The sequence below is a fragment of the Berghia stephanieae genome, chromosome 8, assembly GCF_034508935.2.
Source record: "Berghia stephanieae isolate SIO BIC M18660-M18661 chromosome 8, UCSD_Bste_1.3, whole genome shotgun sequence".
In the NCBI taxonomy this organism is placed as follows: domain Eukaryota; kingdom Metazoa; phylum Mollusca; class Gastropoda; order Nudibranchia; family Aeolidiidae; genus Berghia; species Berghia stephanieae.
This window is the reverse complement of record NC_088367.1, coordinates 20458762-20473761: the sequence shown is the minus strand read 5'-3', so window position 1 is coordinate 20473761 and position 15000 is coordinate 20458762. Positions and strand designations below refer to the sequence as shown.

Here is a 15000-nt window from a genome sequence, read left to right as displayed (position 1 = left end):
CGGCAACGGCGGCCATCTTGGTTCTAAACAAAGAAAATCATTACTTTTTATTCTTCATGCGGGCGAGAACTTTTCATATGTCTTGTGATCAGAATGTGTAAAAGTCAAAACATGATCATATTTATAATGTTTTTCTCCTCTGGATACGCTTTTATGCTCGTCGGAGAAATATTTCATAAGGGCGTCTGCCATTGTTCCGATAGTTTAGAGCCAGTTACTAAGTTACCATTCGTCATTACGAGGGAAGTGACGCCATGACTGTTGAAGCGCATTCCGGGTCACTAAGACGTGATCGTCCTTGCTTGACATATAAGTTTACACATCTTTCTGTGTTTGTTCTATTGATCAAGCGGTAGAACAGTGGGTATTTTACTACACATACCATCGATAGTAAAACCTGTTTAGTTTGCTATCTCAACCAATCACGGCCACAGTTTACATGCCCGATTGTCAGAGAGGCGTGGTTATCTATGTGTCTATTAGATACTGAAAAGTCAAGTTAAAACTTAATTGATCCAAAAAAGGGCGAAATCTTGGGTTTTAGCACTCTTAAATACTGTATTTATTCCCCTCAGTAAAACATGACTCAACCCAAAAATGAATTTTAAGCATCGTTATCACCCCGACACAATACCGTTTCGAATCGGTGGGTCACATGTTAATATTATTATCTTATATGTGGAGCTTAAGACTTAAAGGTAAATTTTAAGCACCGGGTTCACCCTGAAATAATACCGTCTTGTGAAGATTGATAAAGAAATGTTAACCCCCACCCACTCAAAGCCATGAAAGGAAACCAACAAAGGAAGTGAAAAAGGGCAAAGATCATAGCCACCTTAATTGGATTCAGTAGTCTGATGTCACGCCGCCCAGCAACGGCGGCCATCTTGGTTCTAAACAAAGAAAATCATTACTTTTTATTCTTCATGCTGGCTAGAACTTTTCATATGCCTTGTTATCAGAATGTGTAAAAGTCAAAACATGATCAAATTTATGTTTTCCCCCCTCTGGATACGCTTTTATGCTCGCCGGAGAAATATTTCATACGGGTGTCCGCCATTGTTCGATGTTTTAGAGCCAGTGTTACTAAGTTACCATGCGTCATTAGGAAGGAAGTGACGTTACGACTCTTGAAGAGTATTAAGTATTTGCTAATCATACGAATCAGTCGCCTCCCACAGATCCTGAGCATCAGTCACAGTTTTGGTACAAAATGCATAGTGTCGTCAGGTGTCGCGGGCAAGTTCCTCATCAGGGTGTCCAAATGATATTGTGGTGAATTCTCACAAACTATGGGGCTGACAGATTCGGCTGCTTGGCATGTACTGTACTAAGGGTAGCAGCTACTGTGGAATATGTGATCCAACGTCTCAAAACGGTATTATGTCGGGATGAACCAGATGCTATAAAGTCAAATTAAAGCTAAACTGGTCAAAAAATATGAATAACTTTCTATTTAGCACTCTAAAATATGATATTCGTTATCTTCAATTAAGTATATAAAATCAACGCAAGTTTGATATTTCTGGCTACAAATTCAATTTTCAACAATTTAATCATCCCGACTTAATACCGTTTTGAGACGAAGGGTCACATATAGACTTGAATACAGACTTGAGATAGATGGGATCCAGCTGGACAGAGGTAGAGGCATTAGCCCAGGACATGATTAGGTGGAGAGACCTCAAAAAAGACTTGAGACTTTATATAACGCAATATCCAATAAACGTATTGAAAGCGCTTTACAAAGTGTCTCTCGCCAACCAGCAGACCCAGTCCCAGGACGTAGCCGATAGACAACTTCAGTCTCTGGCAGAGGGAAGGAAGCAACGGTGGCAGGAGACCGTGGAAAGTCTCGACTTTACACATTCCAACCGCCACGCTTGGCGTCTGATAAAGAAATTGGACCCGGACCGGAATTACGCGAAGGCTGCACCGGAGTGTGAGGCAGACACAATTGCCAAGAACATGAACCGTTGCAAACGGGTCCCTAATCAGGCTATAGCGCGGTGTCCGCAAGGACGGCCCCGTTCAGTCCCCGAGAAGTGAGTGCAGCCATTAGCGATGTAAAGAACGGCAAAGCAGCAGGGATAGATGGTGTATATCCCAATATGGTGACGCATCTGGGCCCCAGGGCACCGGCCTGGCTGGCAGAGGCAATGTCCAACGTCCTTGCAAAAGGAAAGCTTCCACAAGTTTGGACGCGTGCGAAGATAGTTGCCATCCTGAAGCCCGGGAAACTGGCGAAGGAGGCCGACATTACAGACCCATATCTCTGCTGAGCTGTCTTTACAAATTGTTGGAGCATGTTCTATTAAACCGATGGGGGCCGGTCCTAGACGCTGCCCTGCCACCCGAGCAGGCGAGCTTCAGGGAAGGGAGGTACACCACGGAGCAGGTCATTGCCCTTACAGAGCATATTGAGCATGGGTTCGAGAGAAAACAGCAAACAGGTGCTGTCTTTATAGACCTATTTGCTGCATACGATACGGTCTTGTGCGAAGGGTTGATGCTCAAACTAGCAAAAATCATAGGTGCAAAAGACCTTGAAGTTGTTCTCTTTGATCTTGGGGGAAAGGCAATTTCACGTCGCGCTGGGAGACGCCACGAGCAAAGTAAGGAAATTGAAGAATGGGGTCCCTCAGGGGTCGGTACTTGCGCCAATGTTGTTTAACTTTTACATTAGCGATATGCCGAACACTTCCTCCCTGAGGCTGGGATACGCGGACGACTGGGCACTCGTTACTCAGAGTAAAGTGTGGACCCGTCTCGAGAGCGTACTTAGCGAGGACGTCACCAGACTCAAATCCTACTTCGACAAGTGGTACCTGAAGATGAAGACTTCAAAAACCGTGGCCACTGCATTTCACCTATACAGTGCTTGGCACACCCGCAAACTAAATGTCCTAGTCGGGGACCAGCCACTCCCATATGAGCCGCATCAAAAATATTTAGAGGTGACGTTGGATCGCAGCCTTACCTATCGGGTGCATCTCGAAGGGGTTGCCCGGAAGAAAGAGAAGCGGAACAGTCTTCTGAGGAAGCTGGCGGGATCGACTTGGGGCGCTAGCCAAGCGCTCCTGAGAACGTCCGCCTTGGCACTATGCTATTCCACCGCGGAGTATTGCGCTCCAGTGTGGGGTAGAAGCAGAAACGTTGAGAAGGTGGATGTAAAACTTCGCAAGTCGATGCACATAGTGTCAGGAACGCTAGCAACAACTCCTAGAGAATGGCAGCGATCCAGCCCCCCGATGTCCGGAGGGAGACGATTACGGGAAACTGGCTGAGTAAGATAAATGAGAGAGGGAATAGGGATACCACTCTGATGCGCATAATGGACGGCGTCCCCGTTTCGAGCCGAAATAAGTCCCGGCAACCCTTGTACACAGAATCCCTGACTACGTCTAGAGCTGCACATACGAGATGGAAGTCGGTTTGGACGAATTCAATCCCTCGTGGGGGCGGGGACGTAACCTCCTCTAATCTTGGTGAGTGGTTGCCAGGCTTTGATACCAGTAAGAGGAGACACTGGGTGACTGCTAATTAGTGCCGCGCTGAAGACCGGTCTGGACCGGCGGTCCCACGGTCTTTTAGCTGTGAACCGGAGACCGGTCCCATAGGGAAGACCGGCGGCGGTCCTCACTTCTTATCACCTTCGGTCTCGCGCCATAGCCTACTACTTCCCCAGCGATTCGTTGCCTTCGGTTGCCTATCTTCCACCAATCACCACCCATCCCACTTAATTAATCGCACCCACCCCCCTTTGCCATACACTAAACGACACAGACGACCATACAGGCAGACGACCACCAACCTCCACTCCGCAAACCGCCCTTTCGTGTGTGAGAAGGGGGGAACAGGAGGCGCACGCCTTGGACGATTCCATTATACGGGGTAAATTTCAAAATTTACTACACCATAATGATCGCAATGACAATGATCTATGGTGAAGGCATGACCCCTCTTCTCTAATGGGTTATTGTTTGAAATGTATGTGACTACTAAAGATGTGTGTGTGTTTGTGTGTGTGTGTGTGTGTATGTGTGTGTGTGTGTGTCGAACCTAGCAAGTAGCAAATCCGATTTTTTGTTTTCTTTTGTCCATCTCTTGTCACCACTCCTTTCTATCGCAGTGTTGTCATTTAAAATAATACAATAATATTAAAATTTCGTTTGGTGTTTTTACTAATCAAATAATATGAGTTTCATTAGTTTCTTCCTTCCAAAAAACCCAGTTATAACGTCTGAATTTTAAAAAAGTCCAATAGAATATTTGGGGACCCCGATAGCTCAGTTGATAGAGCACTCTCTTTATACGCAAAGGGCCAGAGATCGATCCCGGGTGCAGTCGAGTTTTTTCTGAATCCCTGTCTACTCAGCAATGAATGGGTAGCTGAGTTTGTTAGATCTGGCGAAAAGTCACCATCGACCCCTCTTATTACCTCATCCACCCCCTCTTATTATAACTTCACGTCTCTCTCTTACTCTTCAATGCTCGCTGCCCTCTAATGTGTGTGTGTGGGGGGGGGGGGGGGGGGGGGGTAGGAGTTGCGTGTGTGTATCAACGCCACGAACAACTCGATCAACGCCTTGGGCGATGCCATTATTTCCGTTAATGGGGATAAATTTCAAATTTTATTAAATTATCGAAGTAACAATGAAGTACGGTGAGCAAATAAAGAAGGCATCACCCCTCTTCTCTAATTAGGTTACAATTTGAGATAAGTGTGACTACTCCGTGTGTTTTACTCCTGTAGACCACGGTTTTCATCGTGTAGCGGTCTTTAACGTTTCAAGAATGAACGATCCCACGGTCTCAAAGGTCAAACCGGTTCGAATTTCCAACAGTCTCTCAGGAATGTTCAATGTCGAAAAGGACCGGTCCTAGGACCGGTCCTTGCGGTCTTCATTTCCCAAGGACCGTAGGACCGTGGTCCCTAAGCTTGCCAAGGACCGCCCCGCACTACTGCGAATCGGCTTCGGTCGAGGAGCTGCCTCACGGCCAGTGCGCTTCATCGGTGGGGTCTTTCTGACTGTCCAACATGTACCCGCTGTGGGCAAGAACCTGAGACGGCAGAGCATCTAGTCGAACGGTGTGTTGTGACGATGCTACCCGGCGGGTTTGCGACGGTGCACGAATGCGGACCAGACTTTGCTGATTGGGTGGATCGTCATAACATAGTAGTGGGAAAACCATAAGAGGCTGCTGCCAACTGCATCACTTAACATTTACGACGAGACCTGATGCCTGTAAAATAATACCATTGTTATTTCGATAGAGACAAAGCTATTAACGACACTCGTTTTTACTCCCGAGTAAGGTGAGAGAGTATGAGTAAAGAGCCTTTCCCAAGGACTCAACTTTGCACCGTCCTGAGTGAGGTGCAAACCCGGGACTGGTGTCATACTACAAAACCACAAAACCGCACTCTACACTTGTGAGGAATTAGCAAAGCGAATTTATGCATAGATAGTCACCATCCATTTCAGTCACTGACAACACTTAATATTGCTTGACTTAGTCACAAGACAAGAAGCCGTGCAGACAAGTTTGTTGGAGTCTCCAGCCTAGAAGGACAGTTCTTTCACAGTTTTATGTGAGTTTCACACGCTATGATTAATATTAAAATAAGTAATTTTCCACAAGGTTGGTTTCTTATCGCAGACTGGTGGTTTCACTACCGTACAATCATACAGACAGACACATTGCGAAAGAAATCTCTGTTGAGAACACGCAAACACACACACACACACACACACACACACACAGAATCATAAAATCAATTTTGAGAATTTTCATTCTTGTTTTGTGAATATGCAAATGCCCACCTCTCAACGGTATTATATCAAGGTAAAAAAAAAACAGTTTGAATTTAAATCGTCCCAACTACAGAATCACGTCTGTGGTGTAATGATAGCACGTCTGACCAGTCATCAGGAGGCCTGAGGTTCGATCCCCAGTCGAGAAAAACTAAATTTTTGGGCTGCTTTTTTCCTTACTTCGTCAGGCACATATTTATACATATTCATTCAGATCATTATCTTAAACAAAATGTCAAAAGTGATACTACTGCACATGACCAGAGATGAGGGGATTTATTTTTTGTCATTTTCAAGAAATATTTACACTGCCCTAAATATAACCCATAACCTTAACCAAAATCTCTTATTTTCCACTATTAAATTGACTTTTACCATTGTAATAATCGAGATGTAATACCATTTTGAGGCGATATGTCGCTGACGTAGGTCAAACCTCGAAACGTTTTTCTTTGTCAATGAAACCTATAACCTTAACCCAAATCTCTTATTTTCCCACTATTGAATTCAATTTGATCATTTAAGTCATCGATACATAATGCCGTTTTAAGGCTGTATTTCGAAACGTCGTTTTCTTCGTCACGTTGCTATACTTTAAAAGTGTTTCTAAAGAATCATGAGATTTTATTAATTCTGAAAGATGATACAACTTCTAAAGCTACACTTCTATGATAACTAGTGCGGGGCGGTCCTTGGCAAGCTTAAGGACCACGGTCCTACGGTCCTTGGGAAATGAAGACCGCAAGGACCGGTCCTAGGACCGGTCCTTTTCGACATTGAACATTCCTGAGAGACTGTTGGAAATTCATACCGGTTTGACCTTTGAGACCGTGGGATCGTTCATTCTTGAACCGCTAAAGACCGCTACACGATGAAAACCGTGGTCTACAGGAGTAAAACACACGGAGTAGTCACACTCATTTCAAATTGTAACCTAATTAGAGAAGAGGGGTGATGCCTTCTTTATTTGCTCACCGTACTTCATTGTTACTTCGATAATTTAATAAAATTTGAAATTTATCCCCATTAACGGAAATAATGGCATCGCCCAAGGCGTTGATCGAGTTGTTCGTGGCGTTGATACACACACGCAACTCCTACCTCCCCCCCCCCCCCCACACACAACACACATTAGAGGGCAGCGAGCATTGAAGAGTAAGAGAGAGACGTGAAGTTATAATAAGAGGGGGTGGATGAGGTAATAAGAGGGGTCGATGGTGACTTTTCGCCAGATCTAACAAACTCAGCTACCCATTCATTGCTGAGTAGACAGGGATTCAGAAAAAACTTGACTGCACCCGGGATCGATCTCTGGCCCTTTGCGTATAAAGAGAGTGCTCTATCAACTGAGCTATCGGGGTCCCCAAATATTCTATTGGACTTTTTTTTAATTCAGACGTTATAACTGGGTTTTTTGGAAGGAAGAAACTAATGAAACTCATATTATTTGATTAGTAAAAACACCAAACGAAATTTTAATATTATTGTATTATTTTAAATGACAACACTGCGATAGAAAGGAGTGGTGACAAGAGATGGACAAAAGAAAACAAAAAATCGGATTTGCTACTTGCTAGGTTCGACACACACACACACACACACACACACACACAAACACACACATCTTTAGTAGTCACATACATTTCAAACAATAACCCATTAGAGAAGAGGGGTCATGCCTTCACCATAGATCATTGTCATTGCGATCATTATGGTGTAGTAAATTTTGAAATTTACCCCGTATAATGGAATCGTCCAAGGCGTGCGCCTCCTGTTCCCCCCATCTCACACACGAAAGGGCGGTTTGCGGAGTGGAGGTTGGTGGTCGTCTGCCTGTATGGTCGTCTGTGTCGTTTAGTGTATGGCAAAGGGGGGTGGGTGCGATTAATTAAGTGGGATGGGTGGTGATTGGTGGAAGATAGGCAACCGAAGGCAACGAATCGCTGGGGAAGTAGTAGGCTATGGCGCGAGACCGAAGGTGATAAGAAGTGAGGACCGCCGCCGGTCTTCCCTATAGGACCGGTCTCCGGTTCACAGCTAAAAGACCGTGGGACCGCCGGTCCAGACCGGTCTTCAGCGCGGCACTAATGATTACAGCAGTCGTGTTTACTCAACAATGTTTGTTTTTCATGTGTTGACATTCAGACACCGCTTTCTACAATAAATTTTTCATGTTATCTGAACCGCTTTGTATGCCCTCTTTTATTTCACTCATTAAGGCCTGGTCGTGGGCAAAAGCTATAATCTTGCCAATGGACAGTTTCGTCCTCGCGATACCTTATGAATAATGAAAATGATATTGGTGAACATACTTCCTCTTGTGGTGATCCATTTTTAGAAAGGATTCACTAGTCGTAGCCCTTACATTGATAAGTTTATATTTGAATATAGATTAAAAAATAGCAAGAATTTTTGAACTTATGACCAACTTAAGCAATTCAGAAAAAAGGGCAAATGCCTTTTCATAATCAAAACCAATAATTTCTACCGCTGTGCCAGGAAAGTTTCCATTATTCCATGTAAAACAAATAAATATCTAGTCTAGTGTCCTCGTTCCCTTTCGAAAACCAAATTGTGTCTCTTTAATAAAGTTCGGTTTCCGCCCATTTTGGAGTGAACAATTTCTATAGAAAAATAAAATTAGTAATACCTCTACAGTTATGTACATCGTATTTATCATCTTTTTAATACGCTGGTTTTCCAATCGTAAATCTAAAATTTCATCATGTTGGAAAGATGTGTAAATTCACAATGTTATTGGAACATAATAATAATAATAATAATAATAATAATAATAATAATAATAATAATAATAATGATGATGATGATAATAATAATAATAATAATAATAATAATAATAATAATAATAATAATAATAATAATATTAATAATGCTGAAAACTTATAAAGCGCTATAACTCCGAGACACCAGACTCTAAGCGCTAACATAGGTGATGAATTCATTCAGGATTCGTTTTTGACTTCTTTAATATGCTCAATAAAATTAATAGGAACAACTAGAGAACATTAAGAGCTCGAGCGTAGCCATCGTTATGTTCTAGTCTGACACTGAAATCCAGTTTGACGTCATTATTTGGTTTTTGCACCGCCTAGTGAGTTGTCGTCGACTTTACGAAGGCCCCGATTCTAGTGTCAGGTGTTAACGATGGCTACGATGAAACTCAGTCACAGGTCACGCTAATTATTGCATTTTTTGGAAGGAGAGGGGGCAGGAGGTGATTTCTTTGACCGACATGTTGAAGTAGAGGTTCTTTTGTAAATAATATAAATTAAAATCAAGAAATAGCCGCTAAACAAAATGTGTTTCCTAATAGAACGTAAATTATCCACATTTTGATCTATCGTGTATAATGATGAGTTAAGTAAAATCTGAAATATTAAATAGGTATCAAGCCACTTCAGTCAAGCGTAATAATTATAACAACCCTTTTGTAGTCTCTAATAGGAATAAACCAGTCAAGCTGATGTTTGCTAGGAAAACCTTGTAAAGCGCTTGAGCACGTTAAGTGGATATTGCTATATATCGAAGTGTACTTATTTGATAACCCTAATTGTTATGGGCTCATTGTTGTAATGAAAATACTCTCGAACCAACGCAAAGTTTTATCCACTTCAACAATGTTATAAAGAGCCCATAATTACACTTGGTTATTAGATCTGCAAATATTTTATGTGCACGTTACAATATAAACATGCTCTATCTTTTCACCGCATAGAGTAGGAAATTAGCATGATTATGCGCTGTAGATAGAAATGCTAGATTATTATTATTATTATTATTATTATTATTATTATTATTATTATTATTATTATTATTATTATTATTATTATTATTATTATTATTATTATTATTATTATTATTATTATTGTTATTATTGTTATCATTATCATTATTATCATTATTTTTATTATCATTATTATCATCATCATCATCATCATCATTATCATCAGTATATAAGTAGTATTATGTCCACAGCGGGATTCGAACCTCTGCATTCCGGAAACCACTATCGTAGTATTAGATTACAAAGTAGCACAACAAGAAATAGCATCTTGCTTTTATTGATTTAAGTTTAACACGAGCTACCTTATTCAAAGGGACCATGAGCCGGAGGCCGTTAAGACAGCCATGGTCCGTCTTCCAGGCGAATCGGAAATGAACTTGTCAACCATATCTTGCAAATCCGTTTAGAGATGGATTAGTAAACATGTGCGAAAATTAGATGGACCAATCAGATTTTGGATTGTCTATCCTTATCACGTGACCGGGTCACTTATTTACCTCCCACATATTATTATTATTATCTCTGTCGATTCTATTTCGTCTGAGAAGTAGTAAGTGGAGTTTTACCCCAAAAGAAGGTAAGCTTTTATATAGCGCAATATCCACTAATCGTGCTCAAAGCGCTTTACAAAGGGTCCCTTGATAACAGTAACACATAATATAAAGAGCGAGACCCGACGCCTGTTAGGCAATAATATAATTTTTTTCGATAGAAACAACACTGTTAACGGCCAGGTACTCATTTTACACCTGAGTACGCTGAGAGAATATGAGTATAGAGGCTTTTCCAAGGACTTAACTGTGTGCCGAGTGAGACTCGAACCCAGAGCCTTCCGATCTGAAAGCGGGTGTCAAGCCACAAGACCACATAGCCGCACAATTTCCTCGATTTTTACTATGATTCTAGCAGTCATGTTTACTCAACTATGTTTGTTTTTCATGTGCTGACATTCAGACACCACTTTCTACAATAAATTTCTCATGTTATGTGAACCGCTTTGTATGCCCTCTTTTGTTTCACTCATTAAGGACTGTTATTCAATCACTGTTTCAAATGATTTAAAGCGAGGGTTTTCCTATCAGTCTTTGGTAATTGCGACATGATGTAGATAATATGCCATCAATAATACATTCAAAATTTAATATAAACTACATAAGCGGTATGTTTATAACACTTAAAGTATCCATTTACGTTTATCGTCAGGTTATTACAGTTTAGTGAGCATTACTCATAAACGCGGATGGCAAAAAAAAAAATAACAAAGACCTGAGTGACGTCAACTAAGAACTATCTATAAACACCCAAGGTGATTCATAGTTTTGTGTGTTGCTACGTTATATTCGATTGGTGGATAATATGAGTATTTTATTTAAAGCAATGAATAAATAAGGCGACAATCACATAATAAGAATCCTTTGATTCCTTGAGCACTAAAAAGACATTTTGCCTTGATCTGTCTTTTGTTGATAATAATATAGTAATAATAATAATAATAATAATAATAATACTAAATAATAATAATAATAATAATAATAATAATAATAATAATAATAATAATAATAATAATGATAATAATAATAATAATAATAATAATAATAATAATAATAATAATAATAATAATAATAATAATGATATAATGATAGTAATAATAATAATAATAATAATAATAATAATAATAATAATAATAATAATAATAATAATAATAATAATAATAATAATAATAATAATAATAATAAGAGTGATCACGAGGAAAAGTTAATTGTGAGTTGTAATCAATAACTCACGACTAGAATCATTTATTTCCTATGGCACTTAAGTATTAACAACAACTCATTTTCGATTTCCATTTGGTGATCGTTGTTTTCTTTTGTGACGTAATAGTTTGGTCAATATCAGGTCTTATAACTCTCTCGAGTTTATAGATAGAACAAATATGACGTCACTCAGGCCATTGTTATTATTTTTTGCCATCCGCGTTTGTGAGTAATACTCACTAAACTGTATTCACCAGACTATAAACGATCATGGTTACACACATTTTTTTCTGTTGGTCAGTCATACTTCCGGATGGCAATGTTGTGAACTTCTTAGCCAAGTGCATACTATATATGCATGGAAAATCGAACAAATTTGTTCGATTTTCAATGAGGGTGAACTCGAGAGAGTAAGCTGACGATGGGGACGGTGCAATCGTGGCCTTCGTTAACTTTACTGACCAAGAAAAATTACGTCACAAAAGAAGACGATGATCATCAAAATAAAGTAAAAATTAGTTCAAGGAAATAAATTATTCTATTGGTTAAACTATTAATTACAACTCACAATTAACTTTATCCCCATCGCCGCCGCGAAGTTTTTATTCTCTGTGGTCTTCTGGCACTTTCCTACTCGCTTCATTTCTTGTTATTATCAACAGAGTGCTTGCTCCACTCACTTTTCTGAATCTCAGTGATTAGTTTTACATCGAAAATGCAAGAGGTTTGCTAGTCCCAACTACCCGACCGACGAGAAGAAGGGTCACCAACCTGATGCTCTGTTCTATGACTCCGCATGCTCTAGCTAGTCAGTGCCATCCAGAAAATAAAATTCTCATTCCAGATCAAAAATATAAAAGTTGAAAAATATAAGGTTCACGCTTTTATTTTCTGAAAAAAATATATGATCCTAAATATATATATATATATATATATATATATATATATATATATATATATATATATATATATATACATATAATATATATATATATATATATATATATATATATATATAATATACATATACATATATATATATACATATATATATATATAGAGAGAGAGAGAGAGAGATAGAGAGAAAGAGAGAGAGAGAGAGAGAGAGAGAGAGAGAGAGAGAGAGAGAGAGAGAGAGAGAGAGAGAGAGAGATTGGAACTTTAATCTTGTACTCGGTGAAGGTTTTCTTTAACCCTCTCCTAACCACCGATTGGAAAATCGTCACATTTGTTACGATGCAATCATCACTTTTCTCATCCAGATTTCATTTCTTTTATATATAGCTATAAAAACTTGACTTTTTGTAATAGAGTTCATATTATTGTCGAACAATATCATGTATAGAATGTGATTGTTGCTTTTCTGTTTGAGTAAGAAATGTCTGTCTTTGTGTTGGGTGGGTGTGTAGTTTTGGGGAAAATTCTGAAATTGGCTGGTAAGGAGAGCGTTAAGGACTATTATTAAAAAACAAAGCTAGTGATTGCGTTCATGCTCGGTCTGTTTGATTTAGCGAGTATGTACTTTGCACAATCCAAGCATCCTATCAGGAGGCTAGTAAGCAATGTTTACTTTCTATATAATGCTGCGAAAAGGGTCCAAAAAATTCTTAACCAAGGCCAATTCATTGCATTCTTCGTATCTATCTTACAGAAAACAAAGTAACAATCAAGTATGACCTCACAGTAAGTATTATTGCCTTTAAGCCTTCACAGCAGTGATAGAATGTTGTCATGAAAGATACAATAAGTTTATATTCGGTTAATTTCATTTTTTATTTATTGGTATTTTTATGACATTTAACTTGATTCATGTCCATTGTTACCAAGTTACAGTATTTTTCTGAAAAATTTACTATTATTTTCAATGTCTATTTGTGTATACAAAAATCTATTCTCTTCAAAAATGTTATATTTGAACCTAACGGTAGATATTCATCAAGAATGTTAATCTAAACTAGGAAAGAATATTGTCTTAAAACGCTTTCTAAAGGTAATTCTAACTTTACCCTTATTCCGATTGACTCTGTTTCATTTCATTTATTGTCTCTTTTTGAAATAAATGATTTGGTGGTTTGTTCTGAAATTCCAAATATGAAGTTTAATGACAAAATAAAGATATGTATTGAATTGTAAGCTTCAATTTATTAGACGAATTTGGCCAATATTTCAAAGACAAAATTAATTTGATCAAAAGTGAATTAGAAACTTATCATTTAGATACAAATTTTGAACTGTTTTCGGGTGACGGTCTCTCACAGTTTGCTGAAGTCAGCGAGAGTAAAGTCAAAGTTTGTATTCTCTCAGCTGCTTCGAAAAGCTGTGAGTTTAGATCCCATTAAAACCGACATTTTAAAATTATGCATAAACGAATTAATACCATCCAAACTCCCATCATAAATAAATCACTCAAACTGGGTGTCGTGCCTGATATCTACAAAATTGCGTGTGTTAAACCCTTATTGAAAAAATCTATTCTTGACAAAAAAAAAAAAAAAAATAATAAAAACATTAAAAAAAACTATCGTCCCGTCTTTAACTTTCCTTTTCTATAAAAGATTCTCGAAAAACTATTCCTAAAACAGCTTCTAGCTCACCTTAAAATGAATTCCATGGAAGAAATCTTTTAGTCTGCCTACAGACAAAAGCAATCGACCGAAACTGCTCTTGATCTTCTTTAAATAATCGATAAGGTTTCCTACACACTTCTTAACCTTCTTGATTTATCGTCATCTTTTAACACTATCGATCGCGACCTCCTGTTTAGAAATAACTCTTGGCATTTCTGGCACGGCACTCAGTTGGTTTAAATCTTATTTATTAAATAGATGACAAATTTTAGTTGTAAAAATAGTTTGAAGTCCGAACAAATTCCTTTAAGGTTCAGTTCTTGGACCTGTGATTTTTGCTCTCTACATACATTCACCTTCAAAGGTAATCAGGGGCTTTGGCCTGTCCTACCACCAATTTGCTGATGACACCCAGATCTGAATGTACTAAAAAGATTATAAGGGATTGGATGGGTGACAAAACGGAGGTGATGTATGTAGGAAATAGAAGATTTTGGAACGAGAAGAAATTGAAAGTACGAGAGGTGTCAATAGATATTGTTGACAAGGTAAAAAATCTTGGACCATTCTTAGATTCGGAACTGTCGATGGACAATCACATTAAGACAATTATCCAATTAGTGGTGTGTCATTTGAAAAAAAAATTGGATCTATTCGACAGTTCCTTTCTGAGGATGTTACTAAGAAACCTGTCGTTTCTCTTTTATTTTCAAAGCTTGAATACAGTAATGATCTGTTATTTGGTGTCTCGGAAAATAAGCTCAGGCGGCTGCAGACGGTCCAAAATAATGCTGCTAGATAGGTCTTTCGAATGCGGAGGTTTGACTCTGCCACACGAAGATTACACCGGCTGCCCGTTGAGAAAAGGGTCAAATTCAAAACATGTGTCCTAGTTCATCGTTGTCTGGAAAACACTGTCCCTCCCTACCTCACAGAACTCCTAAAGAAATATTCGACAACCCGACCTTTTCGTTCCTCCAATGACACCACCCGTTTGGCTATCCCATGGATTCGTAGAAAGCCGGAAACAAGGTCCTTTTCTCATTTTGATCCGT

The 15000-nt window shown here is 39.0% G+C and overlaps 1 protein-coding gene across 1 annotated transcript in view; it reads left to right on the top strand.

Moving 5' to 3' along the window:
• Nucleotides 1-15000, top strand: part of LOC144978327 (NXPE family member 3-like) — a 70682-nt gene that overhangs the window by 39002 nt on the left and 16680 nt on the right. Inside the window, exon 2 of the mRNA XM_078924219.1 lies at nt 13030-13061. Coding sequence (XP_078780345.1) covers nt 13051-13061 — 11 coding nt within the window. The 5' untranslated portion in view covers nt 13030-13050. The remainder of the gene's footprint in view (nt 1-13029; nt 13062-15000) is intronic.